The sequence below is a fragment of the Lineus longissimus genome, chromosome 3, assembly GCF_910592395.1.
Source record: "Lineus longissimus chromosome 3, tnLinLong1.2, whole genome shotgun sequence".
Classification (NCBI taxonomy): Eukaryota; Metazoa; Nemertea; class Pilidiophora; order Heteronemertea; family Lineidae; genus Lineus; species Lineus longissimus.
Genome location: NC_088310.1, coordinates 24,133,146 through 24,146,389, shown reverse-complemented (window position 1 = coordinate 24,146,389; position 13,244 = coordinate 24,133,146). Strand labels below are relative to the sequence as shown.

General features: G+C 42.2%; 2 protein-coding genes across 3 annotated transcripts; one reads left to right on the top strand and one right to left on the bottom strand.

Moving 5' to 3' along the window:
• The first annotated feature begins 406 nt into the window (after nt 1-406).
• LOC135485120 (uncharacterized) lies at nt 407-3,218 on the top strand. The gene is made up of 6 exons (XM_064766862.1): nt 407-599; nt 1,026-1,172; nt 1,482-1,631; nt 1,909-2,013; nt 2,192-2,339; nt 2,755-3,218. Exons 1-6 carry the CDS (start codon nt 546-548, stop codon nt 2,889-2,891), a joined length of 741 nt encoding a protein of 246 aa, XP_064622932.1. The 5' UTR covers nt 407-545; the 3' UTR covers nt 2,892-3,218.
• A 2,625-nt stretch (nt 3,219-5,843) lies between these two features.
• LOC135484304 (multidrug and toxin extrusion protein 1-like) lies at nt 5,844-12,357 on the bottom strand. 2 transcript variants are annotated; one of them, XM_064765645.1, is made up of 16 exons: nt 12,188-12,357; nt 11,985-12,094; nt 11,687-11,788; nt 11,469-11,537; nt 10,971-11,119; nt 10,628-10,670; nt 10,492-10,536; nt 10,113-10,210; nt 9,513-9,792; nt 9,102-9,210; nt 8,656-8,731; nt 8,367-8,436; nt 7,939-8,071; nt 7,668-7,762; nt 7,346-7,463; nt 5,844-6,989 (listed from the first exon to the last, which is right to left on the bottom strand). In XM_064765645.1, exons 1-16 carry the CDS (start codon nt 12,243-12,245, stop codon nt 6,304-6,306), a joined length of 2,241 nt encoding a protein of 746 aa, XP_064621715.1. In that variant the 5' UTR covers nt 12,246-12,357; the 3' UTR covers nt 5,844-6,303. The 2 variants fall into 2 exon arrangements, 1 of the variants encoding a protein (XP_064621715.1); XR_010446444.1 differs by lacking the exon at nt 7,668-7,762 and having other exon boundaries at nt 6,866-6,989.
• Between the last annotated feature and the right edge of the window lie 887 nt (nt 12,358-13,244).

Here is a 13,244-nt window from a genome sequence, read left to right as displayed (position 1 = left end):
GAAATGGTAATGTTTGGATTTTGGAAACATATTCTATCGAATAAATATACAGAGAGCCTAAACCAGTGCATTCGTCAGGGTAATGGCAGCTGGTGTTGACGCAACGCACTCGACGAACATCTGAACTCGACGAAAGATAGATTAGGGGCCTGTTCTCTTAGTGTCTCCAGATATTCTTGGCCCAAGTTTCTTGTCTCGAGTACTGTAGGCCGGTTCTGTGGTGCCTCAGAAAAAGTTTACAAACCTGGTACAAACTGCTCGTGCACATTTTTGGACGCTGTAAACGAGTGCCGGCCCTGCACTATCTCATGGCCTTTTCGCCTTTAAATCTTTCTCGGACGCCGTTTGAAAGCATAGAAATGTGATCTTATACCTTTAACATGACCTTTCGCAATAGCAAATTTGATTAATAACGGGCGTCAAGTTTAAATTTGAGTAGGAGTTCTGTATGAGAGAACCGGTCGTTTGGAACGGTTAGATAGCCTAGCTGTCGTGCTTTAGCTGAGACTCGGGACAGTACTAGTCTCGGACAACGAAAAAACGCCATGGCCAGCCCGCAGGAAAAGTACAAGTCGGGCGAGGAAAATAAGAGTAGACCAGTAAGTATACATAGTACACGTATGTCTTGATAAATCATTTCTCCTTCTGTATTCTATTATATACATCATTTGAAAATTAAATATATGTAACGTTCAATCAGAGATGAAGGCCTCCAACAAAAAGCTAAACATTTCTTGAAAGATCTCACTATAGGTTGTGTACACATTGCCGACATAAAACCTTTGGTTTCACAAAAAATTATTCATATCATGAATCCGAATTACGTTTTAAGAAGGTTTCATATTCCTTGACCTGCTTTTTATCTAATGTTATCATCTCATTACGTTTTAGTAAAATTATAGTTTCTCAAGGTCATATACCCGTGATGGAAAATAGCCCTGGGAAGGTAGCTTTCGAGGACTATTCAGGGTGTAACCCCAGGCTACCTTTCCCCCATTTAACGTTATATCACTTCTTTTTCTTAGTACAGCGAGAACCTCACTGAGTGCCAATGTGAGACATGCAAACCAGACGTGGGAAACGTCATCTACACTATTGCAATCCTCGTCCTAGGTGCACTTGCTGTAGTTGCTGGCACTTACCTCGGTAAAGAGACAATACAGGCCATTGAAGTAAGTCACAACCATCAGGTCTGCTACAGGGGTGTGTCCAGGATTACGAACTGATGTGCATCGGATTTTGCACATAAAGATAAAACAATTCCAGGGAAAGCCGCCTATAGCCTGTTGGCCTATCCCCTGACAATAAATATTGAAAGGTGTTTAAAATCTGGAAAGGTGAATATTCTATTTACCATCATTTCACGAAGATCTTTAATCTGTGTGAGAGACCGAGCTGATGGCATTGGCTGTCTATAGCCAACCACGAGTTTGGAAGTGAAATGGCCACAAGCTACCTAATCCCTTTACATGTATTTTCAGGACTACAATTTTCCCGTCGAATATGCCTCTGGAGAGGAGATAGCTATGTCCAACTTCCTGGCGTACGACAATGTCGCTGCTATCTTCATTCCTCAGAGCGATAGCGCATACCCTGGAACGAGCACTCAGACATTTCTGGACTTCAGCACAGTAAGTTGAATGAAATCATCGAAGACGCAATTTCACTCTCGAATATATCCTATTTGCTATACATAGTTCAATGTAATAATGGGTTGCCTTATCATGTGTGCGACTTGCTGCTGGAGATTCAGTTACTAAGTTCCTTGACGCGACCTCTAACATTATGCGGAGGCTTTACAAGGTGTGCGCTGTATGTAGTAACACTGAACCAGCTACCTCCTCCCTCATCATCCCCGCAACAAAATAATCAAACCTGATAACATCATTATGTTGTTTTCCATTACAGAATCTGATAAGTATCGTCGACAGCGTCAATAACGTCTGTTTCATTCGTGATCTGAACACAGCTCACCTCCCTTCATTCGCCAAGGTCAAAGGAGCTCTGGTGAATGTAAGTAAAAAAGGAACATAATATGATATACTCTATCCGTGGCGGCATTGATAACGTCTAGTCTTTTCTTATTACTGTATTAGTATATAGCATGAGTTCATGGGTTAACTTCAACTATTCAATATTTATGGGTTTATGGATAGCTCCGTTGTCAATCATGTTTTTTTCATATGTTCAGGGTAGTAAGTTACTGAGCATGCTAACGACCGTGTCTTCCGACGGACTGAGGATCGTGGATGCCTCCTGTACTGAAGTGAGGAGCCTGGGCACTTTCGCCAAGGGCGAGTGTATGAGCAGGAAGAAGATATTCTCGGCAAAGCCAGGAAGTAAGTTGATTTTATGTGGGGACCGGGTTTTAGGTATAACTATATACTGGTCAGCATGATTGTAATTATCTAAAACGCACCTCCCTTTAACATGACCCTTGTCTGTTGGAAGGGATGGCTGGTTGGATCTGATCTCTACGCTATTGATTGATAATGCCGACACTTAACCACACCACCACTAAAAGTACCTTAAACTGACAACTTAAGGGGTGCAATGGAAAGACGAACTTAGCCGTATTCATTGAACATATAACTGCTGTCGACTTGCCTTGCAGCCTTTCAGCTATGAACGCAGCATCAAAAGTTACTTGTGCGAAAGTTACTTGGCGTCGAGAAGAATATAATTTACTACGGGGTTCTAATTCCTTTTGTGTTTAAAATTAATGAAAATGGTGTTTTTCAATTTTTGTTACAGAGCCTCCAGCAGCGGGGACCCGCCTTAACTGCACCGTGAGCATCCTGCCCTACTATGAAACCAAAGAGGTCAGTGGGAAAACCATGGTTCAAATCACACGGTTTGACCAGGTGGAATCATCATGTGCGACACCCTAGTTTCACAAAAGAGCAATAACTTTGTCAGACAACAGGTTCAATCAAGAAAATGATGTCTTCGGGACCCTGTCACGCCAGTTTGGCAAATGTGTAAAATTTGTAGTCTGTTCTCTTTTATGATCAGTGATTATATACTGTTGTTCAATCTGTCTTGTCCCAAGTTATGCATCCATTATTTTGCGATGTTGGACCGCAGCGCTTTTTCAGATGACTTCTGGGCTTTCGTACGGGTGAGTATCAGCTTTAGGTTTCATCATGTATAGAAATATCCTTAACCACTAAGATTGTTTTTGATAGACAAGTGAATAAACTAGAACATTTGGTACAGCCCTGATTTGCCTTACTTGATTTAAGTCTCATCTATAAAGGATGCCCACACTTACTCTTTTCTTTATCATTTTTTGTTGATTTTCGGATCACGCACCGGATGCGGATCCCGCATCAGCATCAAGCGGTGAATGCAAACTCATCCTTATATTATTCGGTTCGTTCGTCGACATATTATGGAATTCAAATTTCTATGCGCTATTCGATATGTCGAATCCAAGAGCAAGCCGTTTATCTATTGAAAGGGTACTCCATCGGACCGACGCCAGTGAAAGACATATGACACCATTCTCCCTATCATGCTTGTTCTTTGACCACAAAAGTCCTCATGGGTCAATATATCGCAATTGGAGATCTTCAATACAAAAGGCAATCGAGTGTCCGCCTGGAAGTTTGACGATGTCTGTCTATTCTTGAAGTAATTTGCTTGACAGATCTCTTAAAGGCCTATTGCGAACCTTTACAAACGTATTTCATAAAGGTTAAGGTCACCCTGCTGTATCAATATGATCGTGCAGAGAATATAGAGGTTAAGTACACAACAAACTATCTTGAAGTTCATTCATGATCAGTCTTAAACTATTCTAATGAAAATCTTCTATGTTTGGACTTATAGGTAGGTAGGCCTATCGATCTAAGAGCGAGAATTTGCATTGACCATACAGAGCGTACCTGTCATAATCATATTACCATGGTACGATATTCAATAAGTACATGCAGTATATCGCGTTATATATCTCGTTACTGTTTGGGCAAGTCTCATAGAAAATATTCGAAGTTTAGACAGGACATTTTCTAAAGCCACTAACGATTTAATGTGTTTATAAATCATTGACTATAATGCCGTTGTGCTCAACATAGGGGTTATGCATACAAGAACGGATTAGGATCAAGCGATATGCCTTTCTCGAGATTTGAACCCCTTCTTTCTCATAAGACATCAAGGGTGACAGTTGGCAGGGAGAGGATAGTCAAACCGTCGTGTTTTTACCACAGGAAACACACCTCAATCAGTCGTTTTGATCGACCTGCCAAGTGGACTACCTATTCGCCTAATCCGTGCAGATGCTCACGACACTTCAGGCAGCTGGTGTGGTCTCCGGGATCGACCACTGGATACTGCACTTGTCCAGATTGGTGCGTGTGTAAAACGAGTTCCGACTCTTCGGGACTTGGCCTCACCAAGTCCTTGGTTGCATATCCATCTTCGAAGTATAATCCATCAACGGGCAGCTGTTACTCGCGCCCACTTTGCTGCACGATTAATTGCTGTTGCTGCATTGGACATCATCGCAACTTGCTTTGCTGCTGTTGTATTCCAAGACCAAAGTCTTCACCAACCAAAGCTAGCAAAAGGACGCCGAGCTCGACGTCAAAATTGTCGTGCAACTGCTGGAGACAGCTTGTCGGCTGCTGCTCGTGCCCTGCTCGGGACATACTCTATAGTTGTCCAACTGTATCGAACTGTTGTTCTTGTGCTCGGTGTAGACACAAGTACCAAGGACCAGCTTCCAAACCTACTTGTTGCTGTTCCGGCAAAGGATGTACCTTATGCTGCAGAAGACAGGCCGAATCGTTAACAAAGGCGCTTCGATTCAGTTCCTGGCTTGATGAACCTTTTTCACCATCTGTCCCAGCGATTAAAGCAGAAGGCTCTTCATCGGACCGTTCTTACTGTTGCTGCCTCAACAGGGGCATTCATACGTTCTGCCTTTCCACATCCCAAGGTGAGAAACGTCTGAATTCGCTGCAGAGTCCGCGTTGCATATGCTGTACTTGCAAGCCTGGTAAACTGGGATCATCTTTGGGATTAGAAGAAATCTGCGTCTGCCCACCTTGGAGCGGATGTAAACAGAAACTAGCCATGGCAGAAGCGACCGAGAAGTGTACATGTTGCAGTTACCCTCTCTCGGGTATCATTAAACCGTCTACCTCTGCGGATGTATCGCCTCTTCTTTCGATAGAGGCCAAACCTACCAAAGCTGAGGAACCATACATTTCCAAAAGCTCAGTATTGGAGGATGATTTTGCATGCCCGCATTGGTGTACATGTAAAAGTGAGCACAGGAAACTGAGGAAAACGCCGCATTCGAAGAAGGAAACAGAGTTCGATTTCCGCAAAGCTGAGGAGTATCTATCGGGCAAACGTATGACACTAGACCGTATCGACCTCAGTGTCGATTCAGATGAATTTCTCCGCGATTTTAGTAATCGTGGAAAGATAGACCTCGATTCCGATTCAGATGACTCCTTCCGGACATGCGCATGGATCCGGACTAAGTCCCCGCTAAATATCGATGACTCCGATAGTGATGCTCTGTCTATCATTGACTCTGATGATGACTTGGTCAGAACGAGTGATTCTGATAGTGACTTGGATCTGGACTGTTTCGGAAAAACAACATTCAAACCAATTCGTCGTAGTGGCTCTAAAGGACGAGATGTGAGGTTCATCTGAAGCAGGCCGACTATAAACTTTCGACTTACAGATATCAAAGTCATAGACCTCCTAGAATATGGAGCATGGTTGTGCTGTCATGACATTTGGATTATCAAAACCTTAGCTCGATTTAACCACTACTTTGTTATAATTTTGTCTTCATTTATTTCAATCAAAGTTTCGTTTACATGTGTCTGTGATTTACTGTAAACCCAGCTCGATTGTGGCAAGTAGGTGGTCTGTAAGTTCCAGGAAAGAAGACTACCCTGTGCTCTTTTCCATACCAAAATCGGTACAGCTGTGTCATCCAAACTATTGTGACTATCTGTTCGCCCTATGGCCTAGTGTAATTCAACCTAGTGACGTCAAGGAGAGTTTGCAGTACGATAAATTGCAGTCCGTTACAAGAGTTCGATAGCTTCACATGTCGCCTTGCAAAAAGGTTCATGTCTTGCGTATTATCAGTCAAATGTAGGGAGGTTTAATGAAACTGTAAATGTCAAAGGATTGTGTGAAAACAGTCCTATTACAACGTCAACGTCGCCCTATCTACATATCTTGGGACAATGGGAGGTCTTAAGACTATAGGAGGTCTTCAGCTGATGGAGATGACGAAAGCTTGACGATGTTATCTTTGCCGCCTCCTTACGGCATTGCTGTTGAATTATCTGAGAGAACCGTGTGGGAGAGGGTAACATTATCACCAGGTACCACGGCGGGGAAAATAGCATTATCACCTTGCATATCAGTGGGGAAAGTAACATTATCACCTTGGGTATCAGTGGGGAATGTAACATTATCACCTGGTATTTTAGTGGGGAAAGTAACATTATCACCTGGTAACTCGGCGGGGAAAGTAACATTATCACCTTGTGTATCAGTGGGGAATGTAACATTATCACCTGGTATTTTAGCGGGGAAAGTAACATTATCACCTGGTAACTCGGCGGGGAAAGGAACATTATCATTTGGTATCTTGGTGGAAAAAGTAACATTATCACCAGGTACTCTAGTGGAGAAAATAGCATTATCACCTGGTATGCCCGTAGAGAAAGTGACATTATCACCTGTCCGGTTGAGCTGTGGAAACATGGATGCCATAGTGGAAACAGGGAAATAAATTCGTGTAAAAATGCCTGTGCTGAGCAGAGAAAGTACGGTAACGATAAATAGGCCTCTTCTGATGATCAATTGCGACAACGTTAGAGTTCTTGTCATTTTGCACAATTTTTTGTTCTGTCCATCGTTGTTGTTGTCGCTTTTAGTTACACCCAAGAGTGGTTTACGTTCACAAATGTCCACGTCGTTGGTGAATGCATCATGGAGAATATCTGCAAATGACATAAAAACGGTAGAGTTAGGTAGGGTGCAAATTAGAAAAAAAAATCAACCAAAACCCTTCCCTGTTGTCTTTAACTGTAGGAACTTCTAGGTTATGAATAAATGTTTTGTCAAAATTGAATGGTTATTGACCTACATGTACGGGCATTAAAACTTTGAACTAATTTCTGCAGAAATCTTGCGAAAGAGAAATTGCCCCAAAACCAGCCAAAGTGTGAGACGGATTTTTGCGAATAAACGCTGGCCGGTCCCATCAACTCAAAACAACCAACTCTGGGGACTAACTGGTGTCATTGATGTCTTCCTGCCTTATGACCCATACAGCACTTAAGGGTCTTAAACTTACCATTTTTACCAATAATCAGTGGATCTCCTATACCGTCAACTCCACTGTCTTCATTCTCGTCCACATCCTCCCGACGATCGTGCCTGGCAACCGTTACAACACCAGCCCTGATCTGTGCCTGAAATAGGACCAACAGCCATCAAGAAAAAGGCATCTGAACTTCCAGAGAACTTCCAGGCAATCCTCGGAAGCTTTCTCCACATACTCTGAATAATCCATTTGATCCAAACCAGGTCATGCGTCGAAACATTGCAAACCTTTTCACACAACACACAATTTTAGAAAGTATCTAACAAAATCCTCGGTATTAACTTGTTCTTACCATATATGCCTCTTTCACCCAGTCGGTCCTATACACATTGAGAAACAATAGAACTGCTTGACAAGACATGCCCGCTGTCATACCCCACCAAAAACCTGAAAAGTTCATGTTTTGTTATTAAATGCGGTTTCTCAAACTGAAGGCTCTATCACACGTAAATGTCACTGGCTTTTGGGCTCTGGGTCGATTTCTTCAGTTTGGTTTTTACCCTGGTGCTTAACAAGGGATAGTTCAGAATTTCTTGGAACTACACATGAATCGAACTACATACCTGCCGATCTCAGGTCGGTGAGAAGCATCAAGCTGATTCCCGCTGGTAGACCAATCACATACGTCCCGAGGAATATGATTGCGGCACCTAGCGTCTGCCTTCCGCAGCCTCGAAGAATGCCGGTCGACACACCCTGAAAATAAATGCAATCAGCAAGATCATTTTTTCAGAGTGCCAGAACGTTTAGTTCTTAAAGGCTACTTTCAGAATCACCGACTAATTTTCACTGTAGGTCCTTGCCACTATTGATAGGCAGGTCATACAAACCTTACAAAGAGCTACGAACGGTGAAGTATGGAATGATTATGTAAGTAGATTTACTCGACGATTTGAAAATAATTTCCCAATTCCTCTCATGACCTAACGACCGTCGGTTGACGAGTAGAGTGTCGCGTAAATGATAGCAACGGGGGAAATATGAAACTTACCGCTGTGCAATCAAATATATGATAAAGAGCTAGAATCGGTAAGAGAGAGACGGAAAGTTCTATCACCTCCCTGCAATATAAAAGTCATAGTCAATTTATATCGACAATGACAATAGTATATTCCTGTCAACTAAAGGGTACTGAATCATTGTCATGATGATGTTACGTCTATCTCTGGACATCACATGAAAATGAAGAATCAAAGGTTACATGTCTTAAAACGTTTTACAAAGTGTCCACATCTTGACGAGGATGACGGAGATCGGACTCGGCCAACCCATAAACTTACTTGTCGCTGGAGAATAACATTGGTAAATGATACCGCAAGCCGACCATCAGCGATATGAGAATAAGTGCAATTCCCCCTGAAAACGCAAACACTGGTGTAAACGTATTGTTGACCTTCAAATAGTAAGTGGAGAGTATCATCAGTATAAGAACATGCAGAAAGTAATATAGTATTGTGCTTGGGACTGCAGCTTACCTTTTCCAACAACAATCATCCTTGATTCGATCGAATCAACAAGCCGAAGGTAGTGACTAATAACTGTCAAATTTACAAATTTTCCAATTTTTTAGAGTAACCTCGCTTCACGAACATAAAAACAATTCCATCTGATGAGGCCAGGGTACAGTTTACGCCTTGCGTTACACATTACAAAACGTAGTTAATTTCATACCAGTTGGCAGTAGGATAATCGCACTCTCCGGATTCTCGCGGTAACATCAACTTACAAATGGTAGTGTAGCCAGCGATGACAGCCCTCTTCGCTTGTTCTGGCCTGTTTGCACCAAGTAGGTGCCCCACTCGAATGTTACAGGCTATACCCACCCCAAGCGAGAGCTGAAAGGTGAAAATCTTTAATCAACGAACTTGACTCATCATGTAATGTTTGATTGAAAATATTTCTTTCGGACAAGAAAAAAAAAGTTACTGTACACACTATAATTAGTTTAAGTTGATCTTCGTGCCCCAGTGGTAAGCAACGAAAGAAGTACTGCAACTTGGTTGAAAAAAGGACAAGAACGTCCAATTCATTGCAAGAGGAAAAAAGGTAACAAAGCTTTGGCCTTTTTGTGAGGGATAAACTTGCTGTTCTTTTACCTATGACATCCGATAATATCATATCAGTAACCTGCTCTTACCATATATGTTATGGCCTCAAGTTGAAATATGATGGTCTGCGCCCCAAGTTGAACGGCACCAAGTGTCCCGGAGAGTAGCGTACCAATCTCGAACGCCCAGAACTGAAGACAAATCATCAGCAGGCTGGCAATGGCGAGTTTGAACAGCATACCCCATTCTTGGAATGCCTCTTTTGACCACCCTGACCAGGTCTCCTTGTACATTTTGCTCGTGAATATGTAGGTAAGTGCTGTTCCAAGGTGTGTGAAGGTACCAAGCGTCTGAGCTATGGCGGAGCCACTGCAAAAACAACCAACTATCATATAGACGGCTTGCACTAGAGATACATGTAGACCTTTGACCATTGACTATTTGACTATATATCTCCTCCTAAAACAAATTTCAAAAGCCTTCATTAGAAATCTTAACCAAACAAAAATGAAACTTGCATCACAATCACGCGCATTGACGGGCCCGCCTTGCCACTGGTCTGACAAAAAGGCAGTTTCCCATTCGCAAACCATGAATTTTAAGCCCGCCGAAGGTTAGATACCTCGCTTGCCTCTGGAGATGTTCATCATCGCAAAGTCTATAAGATAAGGCTATACTCGATAACTTACTCCATTTCAAGCTGAAATCGGGTCACAAGGACATAATGTGCCAAGGTGTTAACGGCCAACCCAGAAAATCCGACCAGCAGAAGAGGACGAACAATGTTCTGAAAAAGATGATTGAATTATAGAGCAATATGGAAACATCATTTTTGAGACATTCGAGAGACTGATGCTGTATTTGATGTAGTACAAATTCTAGAACTCATTGGCCATTAAAAAAGTTCCAGTCTTTACAAATGTTTGCTCCAGGTGACTAAACCACATGCACTACTGTGATCAAGGAATCCATATTTGACTACATGTATATATAACAGTCCATTGATCATATCATTGAAATATCTTCGAACCAGCTTCATAAAAGATGAAAAATAGAGGACTTTCTTACCAAATTCCGCAGATATTTCTTCAGGATGGAAAAGAGGAAATATGCCTTAAAAGAAATGAAGAATGTAACCAGTACGGCATTTGACGTCGAAAGAAGTCACAAACGGATCTGAACATGCTCAAGAAACTAAACTTACTGGGACAGCTGGCATAACGAGTAGGACGTAACGGGAGGACAATCTGCAATAAGAAGGATAGTTGGTGTTGGGAGTATCAAATATTACGGCAATGGTTCTCTAGAGCACCAAATCATTATTACGTGTAAATTCATCGTTTAGGCGTGCGTGTAGCAGAGTCATTCGCTGCATTGGGTTCAGTTTGACACTAAACACCACTTTCGTCAGCTGAGCGTGCTAAACACCTCGCACTCGATACATTAATAACCGGCGTGAACCAATTTTAAAAGGCGTTGTAGAAGGACTGGTGAGCTGCTAAAAGTCACCAGAAATGTAATTTGAGAGTTACCCCCCCCCCCCCTACCTTGCTATTTGAGGTTCCTGTCCCATCAGTATCAGAAGTGTCTCACTGTTTAGATGTATCGCACAGCACGGCAGTGAACAGAGTATTATCACCAGTAAGCTTCTCTGCAAGTAGACGCCAACCTTCTTCTTATTTTTGCTCCCGTACGACTGAAACAGATGAAAGATATACAAGTTAAGACTACTCCTCTGAGGACTTCAAAGCAGCCCCACGGTCGGCAAAAGTTCAAGCATGGCTATACCCGAGTATTACGAGTATTGAGCATGCGAAACCGGATGCACAATCTGGAATCTTCGTTCCGACTTCTGCTGACTGTGGTGTTGATTCGAATTCTGCGAAGGAGTACTGCCAGAAAACATTTTTGTAAACGCTCTTGAGGTAAATGGATTTCGCCCGTAGTTTATTACAACAGCTTCTGCTAACTTTAATCATGATAAATTCTCAATCAAACCAATACAACTTCCTTGCGACTTGATATATTGTAGGACAATCACACACCTGCGAAAAGAGCGTGTCGCATGCAGTTGCAAGACCTCCACCAATTTTATACCCAGTCACGTTGACTATCTGAAAGAAGAAATAGGTGAAATTGGGTTTGTCTCTGCCACCAAACATTATGTTCGTCTTTGGGAGGCACAACACGAGTGCAACATTTAATCACTTTCATCTCTAATATCAACAATTAAAACTGGTTAATGATAGTCATATATACTCACAGTATTCGCCAGTCCAATTCCACCTAGATAAAGAGTGCCATACGGACGGATGAACATCATGCTGACTGGCTTCATCAATGTTTGGAAGAGTGATAAAACTACCTGAAACACTTGGTATTCTTATATCAGCAACGGTATTCAGTGAACTACATCATCAATCATGTATTACATGTATTACATATAGCAAGAATAATCAAAGACTAGTACAGTATTGTTTGGTTAACACGTATGTAACGCGAAACGTGGACACGACTAAGAATTGTTTATCCTCCAAGAAGTGGTAAGAAACCTTTCTTACCATCGACCAAGCGATATCGAATACCTCCCACAGTTCTTTGAAATACCACGATGGTATGCAGCTACATGTACATCTCATTGGCTTTGTTTCCAGGATACGTTCTTCCACATCTGAAAGACCAAATGTGATCAAATGGAGGGTCTGCTTTTATCGCGCCAACGTGACAATTGCTGGAAATCTATTGGTATACATGTATTCGTTACCAGTGCTTCCGTAATGAGGGACTGCGATGCTCCCGTTATTCTTCATATCCCGTGCCATCGAGGTCAACAGCAAAGATCACTTTGATGATATGATGGTTATGTTCCTTTTGGATTCTGTTTGCCCTGAAAAAAAATGACCCCCAGATAGAAGAATCCAGCCTTCCCGTCCGAGTTGGTAGCTCCTACTGCCTGTTCACTGTGCGATGTACCCCGTGCAATACATGCACAAAACTAGATCTTCCGAGTACCTTTTCATTGCGACATCGGTGAAACATACATGCTTAAATAGGCCCTATCAGTAGGCTATGGATAACACTTGATAGGCACATAAAATGTCTCAGACTGTCCAACAAAGTTAAGAAGTTGACACAAGAGTTACACAACGACATTACTTTATTTCGCTATCGTTTTTGAAGAAGGGGTCGCCTGACGGCCAGGTTCATTGGTGTACAGTTGTTCACATTGGGCCTGCTTGTAATCACCCTCGTTGTATCCCCTCATATTTCAGAGATGACGCACGGGTGAAAACGGCCGGTGCAGTAGTAGAAAATGTTCCCTGGAGAAAGTGTCCGGCCCTTTTGTATATATATTCTGACGGATACATTAACATGTAAGGTATATTGTTCTATTGATGCCCTGACAGCCGATAGCTCCAAGATTAAAGCGTAGAAATATTGTTCCCCGGACATGTTAAACTTCTGCAATAGTAATTCCTTCCAGTAAACCGATTGCGCAGACGGGCTCTGCACAACATCAATTCTGATTGTTGATGCGTATTCAATAGAAATCTCAAGGAAATACTGTCATCTTATCAACATTGGATAATGAATAATATCCATCCATGACTGGTTACATTTTAGTCCTTCTAATTTGATACACAATGGATTACTCTCATTTTCTAGCCACTTGTCTGTTGTTGAGACCTATCTGTCCCCAATGCTTCTCGGTCGAACGCCCTCTCAAAATATCACAAATCCACGCAGTCCTATTGTATTGGACGGGCATGTTTTTGCCCGAGTTTGAATAAGCAATTTACCACAAATAGGTTTGGGGATGC